At 37.5% G+C, this 22,169-nt stretch overlaps 1 protein-coding gene across 2 annotated transcripts in view; it reads right to left on the reverse strand.

Moving 5' to 3' along the window:
- Positions 1 to 22,169, reverse strand: part of UNC13C (unc-13 homolog C) — a 580,525-nt gene that overhangs the window by 90,942 nt on the left and 467,414 nt on the right. For both annotated transcript variants that reach the window (XM_024754347.1, XM_024754348.1), the window contains 3 exons: positions 14,504 to 14,630; positions 5,433 to 5,529; positions 4,638 to 4,781 (listed from right to left, as the gene is read on the reverse strand). In XM_024754347.1, the coding sequence (XP_024610115.1) occupies positions 4,638 to 4,781; positions 5,433 to 5,529; positions 14,504 to 14,630 (368 nt within the window). The remainder of the gene's footprint in view (positions 1 to 4,637; positions 4,782 to 5,432; positions 5,530 to 14,503; positions 14,631 to 22,169) is intronic.

A 22,169-nucleotide genomic window follows, 5' to 3' on the forward strand; every position in this document is an offset into this window, starting at 1 on the left:
CCTAAATACCTCATTATGAGATGGGGGTCAGAACATTCCCATATATGTCACTTAGCAATGAATATTTTCAGTAATTTTCTATGATAAGGAGCCTTACTAATAATAAACACCACCTCTTAAGACCTAAACTTCAGCTTTTGTTGCATCACACTATCTCAATACATTTACCTTTAATTAGTAAGTTATTTATTGGTGCAATATTTGCTAAAAAATATTGCCTAATCCTTCCCCTCTTTCTGTCTTTTTCATCTTAATTCTAAATTTTCCCTCTCCATCTAATAACTCTCTCTGAGCCTAAGGATGCCCTCTGCACCCATTAATTATGCAAAATAAGGGAAAATGAACAAACTTTGTTACATTTTATTTCAACTACTTAAAGAGATATTGATGAGTTTGCACCCTACTGCTGTTACTTACAGAGCTTGAATTATCATAAGCCCAATGTGGACATGATTTTCTTAGAAGAGAGAAAGCAACAAGAGCAGCAGATACAGACCATCTCTTTCCATAGAAAAGCAAAGACAAAAAAGATTTTAGTTTTTGTATAACCTATTCGTCTGAATTTTCTTTGCGGCTCAAAATCAACTTGGGGAGACAGTCCAAGGAGTTAAACTAAAGGAGAGATGTTTAATTTACAAAGCTGAATTCACCGAATGGGACTATGAACTCGTCTTACAGACTTTAAAAATCACAATGAAAACCTGAAACCTGAAATTAGGGATAACAGAAAATCCATAGTTCGTGGAAGTACAAGGTAAAGTGATAAAATATGCATCAATTTAAATGGAAGACTGACTTTGGAAAATATAACATCTTATCAAGCAGCAGACCAATAAATCTAGGAAAACAGGTGGTGGATCAGACTGAAGTATCTTCCAAATGCACCTGTCCAAAACTTATTTTAGATGTAATGTTGAAAATTACTTTGGGACTTCCCTAATGAGTGCTGATTTACTCATACATATGAATACTACTCTCAATTTACAGGTTCTTATGATACTGTAAACTGCAGGGATCATTTCACTATATGGCAAGAACAAAAACCAACAGAAGCCTGACTTTAGGAGCTTGTTGCAACTCAGACTATCACTTGTTCAAGATTTAGTTTGGGCAGGGGAATCCACACATCAATTTCTGATTATTCTTAAGGTCTTCCCATGGTCTAATTCTTGCCTCTACTTCATAGGAAAAACCTAGTCCCTTGAATTCCTGCTGGGAGGAAACTGATCCCACGATCTCGCATCCACTAGCCTACAAATGCCAGTGGTTAGCAAGTCTGGATAGGTTGCATTTGAGGAAAAGGGCTCAGCCATGTAGGATGTAGTTTAAGGCCTTGTGCCCGTAAGAGTTGTCAGTTCACTGGCTGTGACAACATCCATTTCTTTGTGAGTATACAAAGTACGCCTGAATGAAAGTGTTCATGTACAATTCAGGGGCAACCTCGATTTCATTCTAATTTATTCAACAAAGTAAAATCATGACTGTATATTAGTTCTTTAATTAATACTAGTGAGTACAGGTGAACCTTAAACAACCAGGGGGTTAGGGGCGCTGACCTTCCACACAGTGGAAAATCTACTCATAACTTATAGTCAGCCTTCCATATCTGTAGTTCTTCCATATCTCCGAATTCAACCAACCACAGATCATGTTGGACTATAGTATTCACTATTTAAAAACTGTGGCCCCCCGTAGTTCAAACCCACATTGTTCAAGGGTCATCTGTAGTTAGTTAAGACATGTCTACTTCAGGCATGTCTCCAACAGTATCATAACCATCACCCGGGAACTTGTCGGAAATCTAAATTCCCTGATCCAGTCCCAGGTCTACTGAGGCAGCAATTCTGGGGTTGAGTCCCAGCAATTTATGTTTTAACAAGCCTCCAGGTGGTAGTGGTGCAAGCTGAAGTTTGAGAAGCATTGTCCTACCTAATGCACGGCAGGGTGGAGATGACTCTTCAGAGAGAACCAGTTGATGGAAGGGGTACTAGGAAGGCCTGGAAGGTAGGATTTCTGAGTGTGTGAACTTAGGTCATGATTTTCTTTTTGGTGGACTGTTGGGCTTCAGCAGTGGGGACAGTATAGAGAGAAAGACAGAGAGAGCCCCTGCTTGTGTCTTCTCTGTTCCTACACTCTGCCTCTAAAACAGCCAGTGACGTCTGTACAAATCAAAATTGACTCTCGTTCAGTCTGGACTCTTCCCCATTGCACTCATTTACTGCTAATTAAAATCTGTCCTTACAACTTTAATTAGTATCTGGCTTTGTTTATTTTATTTTTATTTCTATTTTTATTTTTTTTGGCGGTACGCGGGCCTCTCACTGCTGTGGCCTCTCCCGTTGCGGAGCACAGGCTCCAGATGCGCAGGCTCCGCGGCCATGGCTCACAGGCCCAGCTGCTCCGTGGCACGTGGGATCCTCCTGGACCGGGGCACGAACCCGTGCCCCTGCATCGGCAGGCGCACTCTCAACCACTGCGCCACCAGGGAAGCCCTGGCTTTGTTCATTTTTGACAAAGGCTCCCCCATAGGGTTGCCCAACCAGTATCTGATGTTGGGTGAGCAGGAAGTAAATCTTTGTTGTGTTAAATCATACAGTTTCTTGGTTTCCTTGTTACCTCAGCAAAACTATCCTACTACAGTTAATAAAGATGCTGCCTTCTAAAAGAAGCCCTTTCCTAATCCACCTGTCAGTGAACCAGGCTTAAAGTTTTCTAAGAGCCAGAGCCAATGACAGGGTCAGGCTCAAGCCTCCCATTCATAAAGGATCTCAAATTTAGGCTTTTTGAGATAATGCACATGAAGTAATCTACTCTTGTGTTGTGTCTGTGGTTGAAAGCAGTGGCACGTTAAATGTATACATCCTTTAGGGGCTGAATTTTGTCCCTCAAAATTTATATGTTGAAACCCTAACTCCTAATATCTCAGAATATGACTGTATTTGGAGATAAGGCCTTTCAAAAAGTGAGTTAGTTAAAATAAGGCCATTAGTGTGAGCCCTAATCCAGTATGACTGGTGTCTTTATAAGAAGAGAAAATTTAGACACACACAGAAACACCAGGGTTGCAGGTATACAGAGGAAAGACTGTGTGAGGACACAGTAAGAAGATAGTCATCTGCAAGAAGCCCTGAGAGCCCTCAGAAGACAACAAACCTGCTGACACCTTGATCTTGGATTTATAGTTTCCAGAACTGTGAGAAAATTAATTTTTACTGTTTAGGCCACCATTCTGTGGTATTTTATTTATGGCAGCCCTAGCAAATTAATACGTCTTAAATATTATACAATTTCACTGAGTTTTGGCATGTCTTTATTTTTTAACATGATCTATATATATATCTCTTTACCTAACTCTCTCTATATATATCTATATAGAAGATAGAGAGATATAGATATACACTAGGCCTTTTTCAACCCCTGAGATACCCCGATTATAGCATTTGACTTTTTCATAGTTGTTTATAGGTTTGGCCATCTCATTATAGGTTTTTTGAGGTCAGATTGTGCTTATTCATGACTACATCTCTTAAAGTGGCTAGTAAATTGTGCAAGTGAGGCAAAGAGTAAGCCCATGTCAAATAAACAGCCAGCTGAAACCTCTGCCATCATCCAACCCATGAAGCCAGGCTTATGCTTAGGGCCGTCAGGCATAGGGGTGTGTAGGTCATTGCCCTACATCCCTACATTTGTCATATCACTACCGTGATTCAAAATCTCCAAATATTCACTGTTTCTTAAACTGTTCAAAAGATTAAGTATAAACTTCTCAGCCTGGGAAGCAGAGCTCTTCAAGATCTGGACCCATCCTCACTCTCCTAACATTCCCCACTACTTCTCCCAGAACAGATTTTTTTTTTTCCCTTTTCTTTTCCTTTTTTTTGGTTTTTTGCCAGAGGATTGTTTCTCCCTGCTCTTCACATCATGCTCAGCTTTTCCTTTCCCTTTGTTCCTGCTATTCCCGTGGCTTACAATACTTTTCTAACTTCACCTTTTTAGGCTGAATGAGCCCTGTTTTCCCAGGGAAACTGTATTTCAGCTCTCATTAGTTTTCCTTCCGCTCAACTTACTGTGCGCTCTACTGTGCTTGAGATTGAATTGTGGCCCTCTTCATGCCATCTCCCAATTAGTTCATGTCATGTGGTCTTGATTATTTTATATATATATATATATATATATATAAGGGAACTGCTCAGACTCACACTACAGTTATTGGCTGATTTGAAGTTAGAACTCAGTTCTCATTACTCCAAGTTCAAATACTTTTTATCGTAGTACTGATTTAAAAAAAATACCTGCGGTTTGAATATGAAATTCCAAGATTTATTTTCAGCTACAAAGCTGAAATAGAAATTAATTTGGCCACCTATGGTAGTCTCATCAATTACAAATGACTGAGTCATTCATGTGAATAATAGATTTTTTAAGATGATAAATCCATACTTAGGAAACAGGAAGGGTAAAAAGAGTTAGATGACATACCTGAAACAGCCTATTTTTACTGGAATTAGAAAATTAAATTGGGGTAGTAGTCAGACAAGACTAATGCTACAAAACAACAGCATTTTTCAAATTCTGTGCAGGAAAATAACAACATGCCATAGTCCCAGCGAAGGAAGGATTCATTCCATTTAACCTACCTTTGCAAATCTTCTCATTAAGTGAGATAATGCTTCAGGATTGGGGCATTCCAGTTTCTTAATAATCTCAAAGCTCTGATTAAGCTGAGCAAAGACATCAACCACAGAGGAAGAAAACAGTGCGTGATCAGATGTCTGCTGGAACTGAGGGGAGAGAAGGTGAAACCATCCTCATAAGCGTACTTTAGAGGGACTGTGGAAGGAATCTTCATTATTTCACAAAAACAGCTCAATCTCCTATATCATGTACTTTCATTTCCCAGTAATAAAATGCTTGCTCATTTTAAAATCATCCATCTCCTTTTCTGGAAAGTGTAGTAAAACTAATATCATGGGGCAGGTTGCTATTAATTGGTTTCTCCATTACTGAATTGAGGGACTGGTTCTTTCAATTTCTCATTCCCCACAGACATTAGGATGGTTTAGCAAGCCGACTGTGGCTCAAGACATTTGATTTGCTCCAGAGGGATTGGGAGGGTGTCTGTTCCTAATCTTGTAATCCTGGAAGGGTTCCAGAACAACAGGGGAGCTTTGTATAAGCCCACTGAACTTGTAGATTCAGACCAATTCAAGGAGTAAAGAATCTTGGGGCAAAAGGGTGATCGATTTTTTTTAAAAGCAATTCCCTAGGGTTCTTATCAGCATTTAAAATTGTGTTTTAATTATATTTTGGTAATGAGAGGATTAAAAGTAAACTTGATTAATAGCAATAAGCCTAAAAATTCCCATTAGCTTAAAAGTGAGCAGTGTAAATGAATCTTGACAATAAGCAATGTGAAAGTCATTTAAACTCACTCCATCTTTTTTGTCTCTTCCCAGGGCTCCATTAAGGAACTCCATTGACACGTCTTCATTTTCATCTAGCCACTGCATGACAAAAGGTTCAAACCACCTGAAAAAAAAAATCGATAGTACTGCATACTATAAAAGATGTCATTAGCACATTATTCACAGTGAATACTGCTCTTTTCTTATCGGAGAGTAGTTCAGGACCAAAAATCTCTTTTCATTCTCTTTTTCTAGTTCTGCTACCTTGAAGACCTTTAGTTTCACTTCTCAAACATATCCGCTTCTCAAAATTCCTTGGCAGTCCAGCGGTTAGGAGTCCAAGTAAGCTTCCACTACATGGGGTACAGGTTCATGGGTGCAATCCCTGATCGGGGAACTAAGGTCCTGCATGCTGTGCAGTGTGCCATATACATGTATGTGTATATATATATATCCCCTTCTCTTTTACCTTCAATCTCTACCTTTCTCTTGGCCCTTCCAATGCTGCCTCAAATATGCTTAGTTCCCAATTCCCACTCTACAGTTCCCTTTACAATTCAAAATCCTGTAAAATGTAGATCTTGTGTGCTATGTCCCCCACTGTGCCATTCTCTCATTTCTTAGGGCTTTACCATCTGGCTTTCATCTACAAGGACTCATCTCCTGTAACTGATTCTGGGTGCTCACCTTTAACTTTTAGTGATCTGCAATCCACCATAGGTGGGTTTTTTGAATGGTCTAAGTTTCAAAGTTCTTTATTCCGTACGGATATACAGTTGTCTAGCACCATTTATTTAGAAGGTCATCCTTTCCCCCACTCCTCTGAGTTGGCATCTTTGAAGCACATCAGGTAACAGCAATGTGTGGATTTGTTTCTGGACTATTTTGTTTCACTGGTCTTCTTGTCATGCACCACACCATACAATTAATAATTAACTTTTGAATAAGTCTTGATGACTGAGTGCCGTTCTCCAACTTTTTTACTTCCTCTTCAAGATTGCTATGGCTAGTCTTAGCCCTTTGCATTTCTACGTATTACATATTTTTGAATGAACTTGTCAATCTACACAAAAATAGCTGCGGGACTCCTTATGGGATTGCTTTGAATCTGTATGTCAATGTGGGGAGAACTACCTCCTTTACAATAATGCATCTTTTTAGGAATATTGTGTATTTTTATTTCGTTCATCTTAAGTAATCCTCTCAGTAATATTTTATAGTTGCCTCAGTAGAGGGCACGCACACCTTTCATCACATGTGTTTATCACGGTTATAATGCCATTCAAACGGTATTGTTTATATGTAATTTTCTAACTGTGGCTGTCACATAGAAATTCAATGAACTTACTACAGTCACTTTTTAGATTCTATTAGTTTTCCTATACTTTCTTTTGAATTCTCTAGGTGTATAAATATGTCATATACACATATGGATAGCATCATTATATGCTTTTACAACCATTATACTTTTCTCTTTCTCGTCTTATTGTACTGCCTGGGACTTCTAGCACAATGTTAAATAAAAGTGACGTTATCAGCTATTGGTCTCGTTCTTTTTTAAAAAATTTATTTTACTGAAGTATAGTTGATTTACAATGTTGTGTTAATTTCTACTGTACAGCAAAGTGATTCAGTTATACACATATACAATCAGTCATTCTTGATCCCGGGAAAGTTCTCAAAATTTGATCCATGAGAATGTTTGTACACTTTTTTTTTGAAGGGTGGGTCTTTTATTAGATTAAGAGAGTTCCCTTCTATTCCTCACTTGATAAAAGATTTTTATAATAAATGAATGTTCTATTTTATCTAATTATTGTTATATATTTAGTGTAATGATTGTAGCGATTTTCTCCTTCATAATTTAAATGTGGTGATTTACATTCATTGCTTTTAAAATGTTTAACTAATCTCATATTCCAGGAATAAATTCCCCATGGTCATGTTGTATTACTGTTTTCATAGACCACTGAATTCTACTGGCTAATATTTCATTTATTTTTTTAAACTATGGTCAGAGACAAATTGGCCTGTAAATATTCTTACTTGTCATGTTCTCAATAGGTTTTAGTAGTGAGGATACGCTGACCTCAAAAAGGATTTGAGAAGTATTCCTGCCTTCTCTGGAAAAGTTTGTGTAACAGTGCTGATATTCTTTCTTAAACAGTTGGAAGAATTCCATTTGGAGCCATCTGGGCCTGGAGTTTTAATTGTGACATGATTTTTATTTAAGGATTCAAATTTAAAAATAGTTATAGACCCGCTCAGATTTAATCTTTTTTCCTATGCTAGCTTGATAAGTTTTCTTTTTAAAGGAATTTGTACATTTTGTCTAACTTTTAAATGTGCTACCATAAATACTCTTAATAATTTTTTATCTTTATAGCATCTTTAGTGACATCTTTTCCTGAAAATGGTAATTTGTGACATATCTTTTTTCACTGGCCTAAGGTTTTTTTGATTTTTATAGTCTTCTCAAAAACACACTTGGCTTTTTAATTTCTCCTTAAATTTTCTACTTTATTTTTATTCCAGGTCATGTTGTTTATTTTCTTTTTCTACTTTCTCTTGACTTGAGTGGCGTTTAAACATTTCTTCTGATAACTTATATTACTGTTTTTATAGCCTTTTTTCCTTTCTCTTTATAGAACTAGAGCTATAAATCTTCCTCTGTTTACTGTTTTAGCTGTAATCCGCAAGTCTTGACATGCCATATTTTATCACTTAGTTAAAAATATCGTGTAATCTACACTGTGATTTGTTTTTTGACTTATCAATCATCTAGAGTATCTGCTTAATTTCCCTATCTGGTGACTTTCTAGTTATCTTCTTGGAGCTGATTTTTGGCTTAATTCCACAGTGGTCCAAGAACATACAGTATATGCTTCAATCTCTTAAAATTCATTATACTTGCTTTTTGGTCTATCAGATAGTCTATTTTGGTAAATGCACCATGTACATCTGATAACAATGTGTATTTTTTCATTGCTGGTTATAACTGTAGATAGGTAGTGTGTGTGTGTGTGTGTGTGTGTGTGTGTGTGTGTATATGTGTATAAACAATATCTATGAAAATTTGTGGAAACTCTGGGTGACCAGAAATAGATGGACAGATATCATGTTGTTGAAATGTCTTTTTTCTTAATGACATTTTTTGTCTGATTCTTCAATCAGTTTCTGAAAGATGTATAATCTCCAAATTGTAGATTTGATTTTTCATTTTACTTCTGACAAGTTTTGCTTTATATATTTTGCTCACATGTCATTTGATACCTACAAATTTAGAAATGAAATATCTTTTTAAATTTTATTTTTGAAATATTTTAATTGAAGTATACAATGCTGTGTTAGTTCCTAGTGTATAGCAAAGTGAGTCAGTTATGTATGTTATGGTTTCATATATATATATATATATATTCTATTTCATATTCTTTTCCATTATGGTTTGTTACAGGGTATTGAATATAGATCCCTGTGCTACACAGTAGGACCTTGTTGTTTATCTATTTTATACATAGCAGTTTGTATCTACTAATCCCAGACTCCTAATTTATCCCTCCCTCCCCCTTCCCCTTTGGTAACCGTAAGTTTGCTTTGTGTCTATGAGTGTTTGTTTTGTAAATAAGTTCATTTGTATCATATTTTAGAGTCTACATATAAGTGACATCATATGATATTTTTCTTTCTCTGTCTGATTTACTTCACTTAGTATGATAACCTCTAGGTCCATCCATGTTGCTGCAAATGGCAATATTTCATTCTCTTTATGGCTGAGTAGTATTCCACTGTATATATGTACCACATTTCCTTTATCCATTCATCTATCAATGGACATTTAGGCTGCTTCTATGACTTGTCTATTGTAAATAGTGTTGCTATGAACTTTGGGGTGCATGTATCTTTTCAAGTTAGAGTTTTCTCCAGATATATGCCCAGGAGTGGGATTGCTGGATCATATGGCAACTCTATTTTTAGTTTTTTAAGGAATCCCCATATTGTTTTCCATAGTGGCTGCACCAATTTACATTACCACCAACAGTGAAGGAGGGTTCCCTTTTCTCCACACCCTCTCCAGCATTTGTTATTTGTAGACTTTTTGATGGTGGCCATTCTGACCAGTGTGAGGTGGTACCTCTTTGTCATTTTGGTTTGCATTTCTCTAATAATTAGTGATGATGAGCATCTTTTCATGTGCCTGTTGGCCATCTCTATGTCTTCTTTGGGGAATTGTCTATTTAGGTCTTCTGCCTATTTATTTTTAAAGTTTGAACAAAAATAAAAATGATATTTATTTATTTGTTCTGCCCATTTTCTGATTAGGTGGTTTGGTTTTTTTTATTGAGTTGTATGAACTGTTTTTATATTTTGGAATTTAATCCCTTGTTGGTCACATCATTTGCAAATATTTTCTTCCATCCCATAGGCTGTCTTTAAATTTTGTTGATGGCTTCATTTGCTGTGCAAAAGCTTATAAGTTTGAGTAGGTCCCATTTGTTTATTTTTGCTTTTATTTCTATCGCCTTGGGAGACTGACCTAAGAAAATGTTGCTATGATTTATGTCAGAGAATGTTCTGCCTATGTTCTCCTCTAGGAGTTTTATGGTGTCATGTTTTATGTTTAAGTCTTTAAGCCATTTTGAGTTTTTTTTTTGTATGGTGTGAGGGAGTGTTCTAACTTCATTGATTTACATGTAGCTGTCCAGCTTTCCCAACATCACTTCCTGAAGAGACTGTCTTCATTGTATATTCTTGCCTCCTTTGTCAAAGATTAATTGAGCGTAGATGTGTGGGTTTATTTCTGGGCTCTCTATTCTGTTCCATTGATCCATATGTCTGTTTTTGTGCCAATACCACGATGTTTTGATTGCTGCAGCTTTGTAGTATTGTCTGAAGTCTAGGAGGGTTATGCCTCCAGCTTTGTTCTTTTTCCTCAGGATTGCTTTGGCAATTCGCGGGTCCTTCATGGTTCCATGTAAATTTTAGGGTGATCATTAGTTTTGTGAAAAATGTCATGGGTAATTTGATAGAGATCAAATTAAATCTGTAGGTTGCTTTGGGTAGTATAGCCATTTAACAATATTAATTCTTCCAATCCAAGAGCATGGGATATCTTTCCATTAGATATCTTTCCCATCTTTTTGTTGAATTGCTCCTTTAATCATCATGAAAAATTTCTCTCTCTCAAAGTATTTCTTATCTTAAAATCTATTTTGTCTAATATCAGGATAGCTGTGTGATTTTCCTTTCAATTATTTTTTCATCCTTTCACTTAACATTTCTAGACTCATGTTTTAGGTGAATAAATTGTAAGCAAGATATTTTGGGTTTTGCTATTTTATCTAGTAGGACAATACCTGTTGGCTAGAGTATTAATCTATTTGCATTTAATGATTACACTTAATTTTCTGATACATTAAATTTTAAATCTATCATCTTGCTTCCCTCACCCTCAGTTTCCTACTTGCTCTTCCTTCTTTTCATTCTCGTTTCTTGACCTTTATGTAATGTTGTTTTATCCTCCTCCCCTTCCCCATTATCTTATTGATGCATAGTATTATATTATACCTTAAGGGGTTACACTATAAATTATAATACTCATCCACGATATATTCAAAGCTTTTTAAAATGAGTATTTTACACTTTTCAAACAAGTCAAGGATCTTGTATTTACTCAGTGTATCAGTCTTCTACCTTTTCATGCTATTGCTGTCTTCTATTTTAAATTTGTTTATTTAGTATTTATTTTTGGCTGCATTGGGTCTTCATTGCTGTGCACAGGCTTTCTCTAGTGGTGGTGAGTGGGGGCTACTCTTCATTGTGGTGCATGGGCTTCTCATTGCGGTGGCTTCTCTTGTTGCAGAGCACAGGCTCTAGGCGCACGGGCTTCAGTAGTGGCTCATGGGCTCTAGAGCACAGGCTCAGTAGTTGTGGCACACAGGCTTAGTTGCTCCACAGCATATAGGATCTTCCTAGACCAGGGATTGAACCTGTGTCGCCTGTATTGGCAGGTGGATTCTTAACCACTGCATCACCAGGGTAGTCCTAATCCTATGTATATTTTATTCTACAGATTTTAAAAATTTTATATAGTTAATGCGTTTATTTTTTAATTTTTATGTTTTTAATGTGTTTTAAATGTACACATTTGTTCACCTTCTTTAATGATTGTAATTCTTTACTATATTACTGTATTTTAATCTTGAGTCATTTTCCTTGTCTGAAGGCTTAGAGTATATTTTTGGTGAGAGTCTGCTGGAAATAAGTCCTGTCAACTTCTCAGTTATATAAATGTTTTTATTTTCCTTTATTTTTGAAGGCTACGTTTGACACTTGTAGAATTCTAAATAGTTGTTTTCTTTCAGCACTTAAAAGATATCATTGCATTGTATTCAGGTTTCAGTAACTTCTACTGAATAATCAGCCAACTGTTTTATTGCAGCCCTTTTGAAGGTAAAGTGTCTTCCCTTTCTTGACCCAGTACATTTAAAGATTTCTTCTTCTTTTTGATTTTAAGCAGTTTTCTATGATGTACCTACAGGTAGTTTTCCTTGCATTTACCCTTCTTAGGATTTACAGAAATTCTTGAATGTGGCTTCATGTTTTTCATCAGTTTTGCAAAATCCACATCTAGTAACTCTTCACACACTGCTCTAGTACTGTTTCTCTCTTCTCCTTTTCTGGAACTCAGGTCTTTGTACATTAGACCTTTTTATAATTTGTCCCATATATCCCTGTTCTATTTTTTCTATATCTTGTATTTTTTTCTATGTTTTTATATGAATATGTTCTTCAAAAATATGTTCCAGTTATTTTAAGCCCTCTTCTGCTATGTATATTCTGCCATTAGGTCCACCTATCACATTCCTAATTTCATCCTATTTCAGTTCTACAATGTCCATTTTATTCTTCTTATAGGTTCCATTTTTCTGTTGAAATTCTCCCATAACTTGAAATATACATCAAACTCTATGTCTGATAAGACTAATTTCTCTTTTTCTCTTGGATTCTAGTCATTTGGTCCTGTTGCCTGGCAGTCTTTAATCTTTTGTTAAATATTGTGCATTGTCTATGAAAAATTGTGGAACCTTTGGTTGATCATTTCCTCCAAAGTGGATCTGAATTTCTTCTTGTAGACAGAATGTAGGGAGATCACCAGAATCTAGAAAAGACTGGGTTTTAGACTGGGCTATTTCCAGTTGGCCCTTATTTTTAGGACAGAGTCCTTCAGGGATCTCACCTGAAAACCTGGGATGTTTATAATGCTGCTTCTTTCTTAGGAAGCCTTGCTTTCTAATTTTTATCTCCCCAGCATTGTGAGACTACTGAAGTCTCTGCTTGGTTTTTAATCTCTTAGTGCCTGCTTTCTACTTGTTTATTTCTGCCTCACTCTCCACACACGGGTAGATTAAGAATCAGAGAATATCTCAAGAAGAAACTGCATGCAGCATGCTATACTTACTTCTCTGTAGTTCCCGTTATTCTAGGATGTTGGTCCCACAAGACAAAGCAGCCTTCAGAGCCTTGAACACCAATGTTTGTTTCTCTAGCCCAGGGAGATCACTATAAACTCTGGGTTACTGTTCTCTATTTGACCACCATGACTTATATGGCAAATTGGTAAATGCGTGTAGATGGAGAGGACTGGAGAGAAACTGCAGCAAATACAGGGTTCACCTCAATGCATTTCTTTTCTCAGGGACCTTAGCTTCTCAATCCCTGGTTGCCTCAATTGCTCTCTGATACTGTTTAATTTTATTTTGCTTTTATAGTTGGTCTTCAGTGAGCATGTTAGTCTGATTTAAGTTAGTGTAGCTTAGTTAGTCTACACAGAGCCAGAAGCAGAATTCTCTTGGCAAATAGCTCCCTTTTTCACTTCCCTATTCCCAGTCAATGATACTACCAACGCTTAGGCACATGTACTGCATGTTTAACTCTTCCTTCTTTCTTTTACCCTCATGTGTCTTCAGTAGACAAATTCTGTAAATTCTATCTTTGAAATTTCTCTCCCATACATCTTCATCCTTTACATTTTTACTACAATCACTCTATTATGTATATATACCCTTCCCTACCCCGCTCCATTCTCTACCTTTTCCAACCCCACAATGCCTAATGAAAGTGGTAAACGCTTCACAGTATTTATATAATCTAGTTCAAAACCACGTTTCCTACATTACTTTCTACTAATTTTGTAAAGATACCCTGTACTGCACTGAAATGAAACTATTTCCCATGGACCATAGCCCATGTATTCCTCCCTCCATAATTATGCTCATAACTTTCCTTTCATTTTCTTGCCATAGCCCAAACATTTCAAAGTCTGTATCAAATGCTATCCCATCCATAAATACTGTGTAGAGTCATTGAAATGGGGTAGTATCTCTCTTCTGTGAGACCCCATTGCACTTTGCTCATATTACTTGAATTAGTAATTATTTCAATTTGCCTTGCTTTAGCAGGATTTTTGTTCTTACACTATCTCCTTGAGTATAAGCTCCTTTCAAGGTGAGGCCTTTATTTTATTCACTGTTGTCCTACAACACTTGGCACAGTGCCTAGAATTTGGAAGCCCTCCCTCAACAGAATAAAACAGAATTCTGACAAATATAAAATGCAGAGTATTATAAATCTGTGATTACAATTGTATCTGATAGATTCATGTTTCTGAAAATGTTACCTGTTTAATAATGACTTGTATTTTAGAAATATAAATATCTAAGACATTTTTAGGTTTGAAATAAAGAGTAATTTGGATTATATAGATCAATACACAAGCACCCCTCATTTTCCCAACAAAATTTGAGTTCAAGAACTTTTACAAGAAATAATTTCATCATGTGAGCCATTGTGTATTATGTATTACGTATTTCTTTCTCTTTGAGTTGAATATCCAAGTAAGTCATACTTGAAAAATGCAACACAATTCAATTAAATATGGTTCCCAAAGGTAAGCAAATCATTTAATGTTAATTTTATGACAGAAATGTCAGCATTCAAATGAAGATTATGTGAAGAGATTTTAGGGCTGCATAATTCAGGTTTAGTTTTACAGGACTATGAGTTGAGAATAAACTTGGGGGGTGAAAATCACTACTTACAAGGAATATTCAGGAACGGCATCCTTGAAAGCAGGAAGTTCTCGCACATATTCAATATAAAACCATTTCACTTTGAAATGCAAATTCATATAATCAGTACTCTTGCATAACCGCTGCTTTTCATGTTCTGTAACAGATAAAATCAAATATTTAATAAAGTTTGGTTTGCCAACAATGCTGTGTTCCAATCTACTTTTATTATTCGTATTTCAAAAAGGAAGAAAATAACATATCTGAGGTTAAAGCAAATTGAATTGCTAAAGACAGACCTGAAAGTTTACAAAATGAAAAAAATCATCCGTTAGGTCCTATGTAGAATAGCTCAGGCAGTAATGAGAAATGACTGAATGGTCTAATGTGCCTTCCTGAAAAAGGTGAGAATTCTGGTGAGTTAAAGAGTGATAATGTATCAGCATTTTTCTATTTATCTGCAAGCTTTCACATTTTGACTACTTTTAGCATGATGCAAAGTGCCAGAAAGAATGAAAACTTGTAAGCATGAATAAAACATGAATCAAACTAGGAGGCATAATCCCTGATTAATACTGGAAATGGGAATGAGTAGATCGCATTTTTGGCCTGGATATTTAATACTTAGAGAATTAAGGAGAAGAACTATATTTAACTTCTAAGCCAGCTGATTTCTTCTTCACCTTTTAAGTTCAGCAAAAATTATTTTGTACGCTGTGACCTTTTTTTGACATTTATTTAGCAGGATTTTCTTTTTTAAAAATTTTTATTGGAGTATAGTTGATTTACAAGGTTGTGTTAGCTTCAGGTGTACAGCAAAATGAATCATATATATATATATCTCCACTTTTAGATTCTTTTCCCATAAAGCAGGATTTTCTAATGTGACTTTTTTCCTCTCTCTTGCTCAAAAAGTATAGCTTAACACTGTTACTTTGATCTGAACGTATAGTAATATAGTACTGGGGAATAGAGACAAAAATAATGTTACTGAACACATTTATCTCTGCTCACTATTAATATGTTGGCCAATTCTGGCTCTAAGTATAGGCACAACCAAACCCCAAATATCCCTAACTATATGTAGGTTGAAAATGTCCTCTGAGAAGTTCTGGTTGAGGTCTGTGAATCTCCTTCAAGCTAAGGGCTTTAATTTATAATAGGAACACCCTTTAGTTAATATTCCAGGCTGAAAACACTAACTGAAGCAATTAGATTGTTATAAGATAATTGAGGTTATCCTTGCTTTTCCAAACCTGACTATAAAGGGACTTAAATCCCAATAATAAACACAAGAGGTAACACAACCCCAAATCGAACATTTTCAAATTATCTAAGCAATGATTAATTCAAGACAATCTGTAGAACCAAGAAAGAGGCAGAGACACAGAAAAAACACATCTATACACAGAAACAAGAGTAATATACTAGTACCTATAGACCAAACTCCCAGACAAAATTATGAACTAGGTGACTGGCAGCCGCTGTGCAAGGATGGGCCTGGCAACCAACCAGACTGGGAGCCAGCCATGCCTACCAGACTGCCCCCAGTAGTCTACCCTCCACAACAGAAGGATCCACACACATAGGGGCACCCCTAGAGCATACAGCTCTGGTGACCAGTGAGGAGTGGGCTGCTGAGACACATAGGACTTCTCCTACAAAAAGCCACTTCTCCAAGGTCAGGAAACATAATCAACCTACCAGATACATAGAAATAAAAACAGCAAATTAGACAAAATGAGGTGACAGAGAGACATGGTCCAAAAAAGGAACAAGATAAAACCCCAGAAAAAGAATTAACTGAAATGGAGATAGGCAGTCTATCTGAGAAAGAGTTCAAGGTAATGATTGTAAAGATGATCAAAGAACTCAGGAGAAGAATGGAAGAACAGAGTTATTAGTATATAAATGTTATCGTTATTACTATGATTTATGTCATAGAATGTTCTACCTATGTTTTCTTCTAGTTTTATGCTTTCCAGTCTTACATTTAGGTCTTTAATCCACAAGTTAAAATTGTTTAACAGAGATGAAGAATACAATAACTAAATGAAAAATACACTTCTAGGACTTGACAGTAGGTTAAATGATACAGAGGAACGGATCAGTGAGTTGGAAGACAGAGCAGTGGAAATCACCAAAGCTGAACAGAAAAAAGAAAAAAAGAATAAAAAGAAATGAGGAAAGTTTAATAAATCTCTGGAATAACATCAAATATTCTAACACTCACATTACAGAGGTCCCAGAAGGAGAAGAGAGAGAAAGGGGCAGAGAACGTATGTGAAGATATAATAGCTGAAAACTTCCCTAACCTAGAAAAGGAAGCAGACCTCAAAGTGCAGGAAACACAGACAGTCCCAAACAGGATCTACCCAAAGAGGACCACCCCAAGACACATTGTAATTAAAATGGCAAAAATTGAATATAAGAGAGAATATTAAAAGCAGTAAGGGAAAAGAAACGAGGGAACTCCCATAAGGCTATCAGCTGACTTTTAAGCAGAAAATAAAGTGATGAAAGAGAAAAACCTACAACCAAGGATACTCTATCAGGCAAGGCTTCCATTTAGATTCGATAGAGAAGTCAAAAGTTTAACAGGCAAGCAAAAGGTAAGAGAGTTCAGCACCACCAAACCAGCTGTACAAGAAATGTTAAAGGGCCTTCTATAAGTGAAAAAGAAAAGGCCACAACAAAAAACATGAAAATTACAGAAAGAAAAATCTCCTTGGTAAAGGCAAGTATCCAGCAAAGGTGGTAAATCAACCATGTACAAACCTAGTAGGAAGGTTAAAAACCAAAAGTAGTAAAATCATCTATAACCACAATGATCAGTAAAGGGAAAACTAGAGAGCTACATGTAAAAGAATGAAATTAGAACATTTTCTCACACTATATATAAAAATAAACTCAAAATGGATTAAAGACCTAAATGTAAGACTGGAAAGCATAAAACTAGAAGAAAACATAGGTCGAACGTTCTATGACATAAATCATACTAATAATTTTTTTGGATCTGTCTCACAGCCAAAGGAAACAAAAGCATAACTTTAAAAATGAGACCTGATTAAACTTAAAAGCTTTTGCACAGCAAAGGAAACCATCAACAAAAATGCTAAAACCTACTGAATGGGAGAAAATATTTGCAAATGGTATGACTGATAAGGGGTTAATATCCAAAATATATAAACAATTCATACAACTCAACATCAAAAAACCCCCAAACAAATTAATTAAAAAAATTGAGCAGAAGACGTGAATAGACAATTTCCCAAAGAAGACAGAGATGGCAACAGGCACAGGAAAAGATGCTCAACATCACTAATCATAAGATAAATGAAAATCAAAACCACGATGATGTATCACCTCACACCTGTCAAAATGGCTATGTTCAAAAAGGTTATAAATTACAAATGTTGTCAAGGATGTGGAGTAAAGGGAACCCTAGTACACTGTTTGTGGTAATGTAAATTGGTACAGCTACTGTGGAAACAGAATGGAGTTTCCTCAAAAAACTACAAATCGAACTACCATATGATCCAGCAATTCCACTCCTGGGTATATATTCAAAGAAAATGAAAACAGTAATTTGAAAAGATACATGCAGACCAGTGTTCACAACAGCATTATTTACAATTGTCAAGATATGCCAACAACCTAAGTGCTCATCAACAGATGAATGGATAACGAAGATGTGTACACACACACACACACACACACACACACACACACACACACACACACAAATTACTCAGCCATAAAAAAGAATGAAATCTTGCCATCTGCAAGAACGTGGACCTGGAACATATTACGCTTAGGGAAATAAGTCTGAAGGGGAAAGATAAATACCATATGTTATCACTTATAGGTGAAATCTAAAACATAAAACAAATGAATGAATACAACAAAGAAGCAACAGACTCATAGGAAGAGCAAACTAGTGGTTACCAGTGGGAAGATGGAAGGTGGAGGGGCAAGATAGGGGTAGGGGATTAAGAAGTACAAACTACTATATATAAAATTAATAAGCCACAGAATGTAATATAGCACAGGGAATATAGCCAATATTTTATAAAAAATATAAATGGAATATAATCTGTAAAAGTTTTGAATCACTATGTTGTACACCTGAGACTAATACTGTAAATCAACTACATCTCAATTTTAAAAAAAGAGTGCATGTAAACTGAGATTGGATAGAAAACATGTAACCTCAGAGAAGAAAAAAAGGGTGAAAATAAATTTTTAAAAGTTCAAAGATATGCTTAAATATTTTAAAACACGAAAAAATTAAAGACAACAGACATCATGTGACTTGGGAAATGTATTATTTGGTGCCACTGTGAATAGAACACAAAATATTTGAAATATTTTATTATAATGGCATAATTAATCATTTTGCTGAAATAAAGGTGAAAATATACATTTCTGAAAGAAAAATATAATTTATGACTTATTTGTATCTTCACTGGAAAACACAAACATTGCCTCTTAGGACACCAAAATATGCATATTGATAATTCAATTGTTATCTTTGATATTTTGCCAACTTTCAGCATATTAAAAAATAACTGGTCCAAATTTTTTTATTGTATCAATATGAAAGTAAGTTTATTTGTTTTCTTTTTTAAAAAAAATTTACATTTGGCTGCATAGGGTCTTCATTGCTGCATATGGGCTTTCTCTAGTTGTGGCTAGTGGGGGCTACTCTTCATTGCGGTGTGTGGGCTTCTCACTGTAGTGGCTTCTCTTGTTGCAGAACATGGGCTCTAGGCATGCGGGCTCAGTAGTTGTGGCTCGTGGGTTCTAGAGTGGAGGCTCAGTAGTTGTGGTGCACAGGTTTAGCTGCTCCGTGGCATGTGGGATCTTCCCAGACCAGGGCTTGAACCCGTGTCCCCTGCATTGGCAGGCGGATTCTTAACCACTGCACCACCAGGGAAGCTCAAAAGTAAGTTGACTTTTTGAGGTAAGACGATAGAACACATTTCACTTAAAAGTATATTAGCTTGGGCTTCCCTGGTGGCGCAGTGGTTGAGAGTCTGCCTGCCGATGCAGGGGACATGGATTCGTGCCCTGGTCCGGGAAGATCCCACATGCCGCGGAGCGGCTAGGCCCGTGAGCCATGGCCGCTGAGCCTGCGCGTCCGGAGCCTGTGCTCTGCAACGGGAGAGGCCACGACAGTGAGAGGCCCGCGTACCGCAAAAAAAAAAAAAAAAAAAAAGTATATTAGCTTGATTTAGAAATGATAAATATTTAGGTCTATGCTATGTGGACCTCCATTTATGCTCTTGTCTTTGCAAGTGTTAGAGGTGAGAGCCGGGAAATGTATTACCTCTTCTAAGAGTTTTTGCACATTATCAGAATCCTGAAGGGAAGGGTAATCCAGTTCCATCTAATAACAAAAATGTTTACTGAGTGTGTAGCTTGTGCCAGGTCACATGGGAGGCACTAGAGAGATAAAGATGAAGGACACATATGCACAGAGCTTAGGGAAGAAGGGTGACATGTAACAGGGAATTTAATAGAGCATGGCAAGTGCCGTGATTTGATATGTACAGGAGGATGTGGTCTCTTGGAGGAGATGACTTTAGCCCAACTTTACGGTTTAGGTGAACAATTAAATACAGAAATTATTTGCTGTTAGTGGTTCAGTGCACAAAGAGGAATTTGAGCCAGACGATACATATTATATAAAACAAAACTTCATATAAGAAATGCTATTTAATATATGTGTGTCTCCTTTGCAAAATTTTATAACTATGGTTCCAATTAAGGCTTTGGGATCTTTACTCTTTCTACTCATGTTCTGGTAGCAAGTTTGGGTGAACCCTATGTTGTGTCATAAAAGGAAAATGTTTGCCAATCTCTGCCCCTTACAATGAAGTCGCCTCTGTACTTTGGAGAGTAGGTAAAAGCCAGCTGTGGGCAGTCCCAAGTCAGATTTCTAGATAAGACCTGCAGTTTATTTGCTTAACCATTTACACTTCACTTCTCCATAAATGCAGCAGTCTTGCCTTCTTCCCTATTTGGGCACTCTGCTCAGAGCTTACAGCCCTCCCCAAACCCACTCTCCTGGACTCTGCAAGATCTCTGCCCTCCTACATTCCCCTCATTCCCGATGTTCCCACGTTTCCAGGAAAGGAACACTTCTATTTGTCTAATATTCTGTAGCCATACTGTAGGTAGGCCCCCCAACTCTTCTTCCCCACCTACCACGTCCCTTCTACTGAGAACAAACACATGAAAGGAGAAAAGAAGGAGACCGATTATCTTTTAAAAAGATGAAATCTTGTTTTGGTCTAGTCTGGAGACCATCTTTTCTAGTTCCTAAGAATGTATGTGATATGATAACTCAAATTATCAGGGTTTTAGTACCCCCCTCTGCTAAAAAACAAACCTTTTATGAATTACTAATAGTTTTCTCCTTAAAGAATTGCTTTCGAGGGGAAGACCTTCAAGATGGCGGAAGAGTAAGACGTGGAGATCACCTTCCGCCTGACAAATAACATCAGAAATACATCTACATGTGGAACAACTCCTACAGAACACCTACTGAACGCTGGCAGAAGACCTCAGACCTCCTAAAAGTCAAGAAACTCCCCACATACCTGGGTAGGGCAAAAGAAAAAAGAAAAAACAGAGACAAAAGAATAGGGAAGGGACCTGCATCTCTGGGAGGGAGCTGTGAAGGAGGAAAGGTTTCCACATACTAAGAAGCCCCTTCACGGGCAGAGACGTGGGTAGTGGTGGGGAAGCTTCATAGCCATGGAGGAGAGTAAAGCCACAGGGGTGCAGAGAGCAAAGCGGAGAGATTCCCGCACAGGGGATCGGTGCTGACCAGCACTCACCAGCCCGAGAGGCTTCTCTGCTCACCCGCTGGGGCAGGCGGGGGCTGGGAGCTGAGGCTCAGGCTTCTTTGGAGGTCAGATCCCAAGGAGAGCACTGGGGTTGGCTGCTTGAACACAGCCTGAAGGGGCTAGTGCACCACAGCTAGCCAGGAGGGAGTCTGGGAAAAAGTGTGGACCTGCCTAAGAGGCAAGAGGCCATTGTTTCAGGGTGCATGAGGAGAGAGGATTCAGAGCACCACGTAAATGAGCTCCAGAGACAGGTGTGAGTGGTGGCTACCAGCACAGACCCCAAAGACGGACATGAGATGCTAAGGCTGCTGCTGCAGCCACCAAGAAGCCTGTGTGCAAGGACAGGTCACTCTTCACACCTCCCCTCCCAGGAGCCTGTGCAGCCTGCCACTGCCAGGGTCCCGTGATCCAAGGACAACTTCCCCGGGGGTGGGGGTGGGGGTGAAGAGACAGCATGCCTCAGGCTGTTGCAACTTCATGCTGGCCTCTGCCACGGCACTCTCTCTCCGCATTCCATACCTCTCCCCGCCCCCCACCCTGTCACCGGCCTGAGCAAACCAGTGACCCCTAATCAGCTGCTACTTTAAATCTGTCCTGTCTGAGCAAAGTACAGATGCCCTCAGGCAACCTACACACAGAGGCCAGCCAAATCCAAAGCAGAACCCCAGGAACAGTGTGAACAAAGAAGAGAAAGGGAAATTTCTCCCAACAGCCTCAGGAGCAGCGAATTAAATCTCCACACTCAACCTGATGTACCCTGCATCTTGGAATACCTGAATACACAACGAATAATCCCAAAATTGAGGTGGTGGACTTTGGAAGCAACGATATATATATAT

Source organism: Neophocaena asiaeorientalis, unplaced genomic scaffold, assembly GCF_003031525.2.
Source record: "Neophocaena asiaeorientalis asiaeorientalis breed wild unplaced genomic scaffold, Neophocaena_asiaeorientalis_V1.1 scaffold391, whole genome shotgun sequence".
Lineage (NCBI taxonomy): Eukaryota > Metazoa > Chordata > Mammalia > Artiodactyla > Phocoenidae > Neophocaena > Neophocaena asiaeorientalis.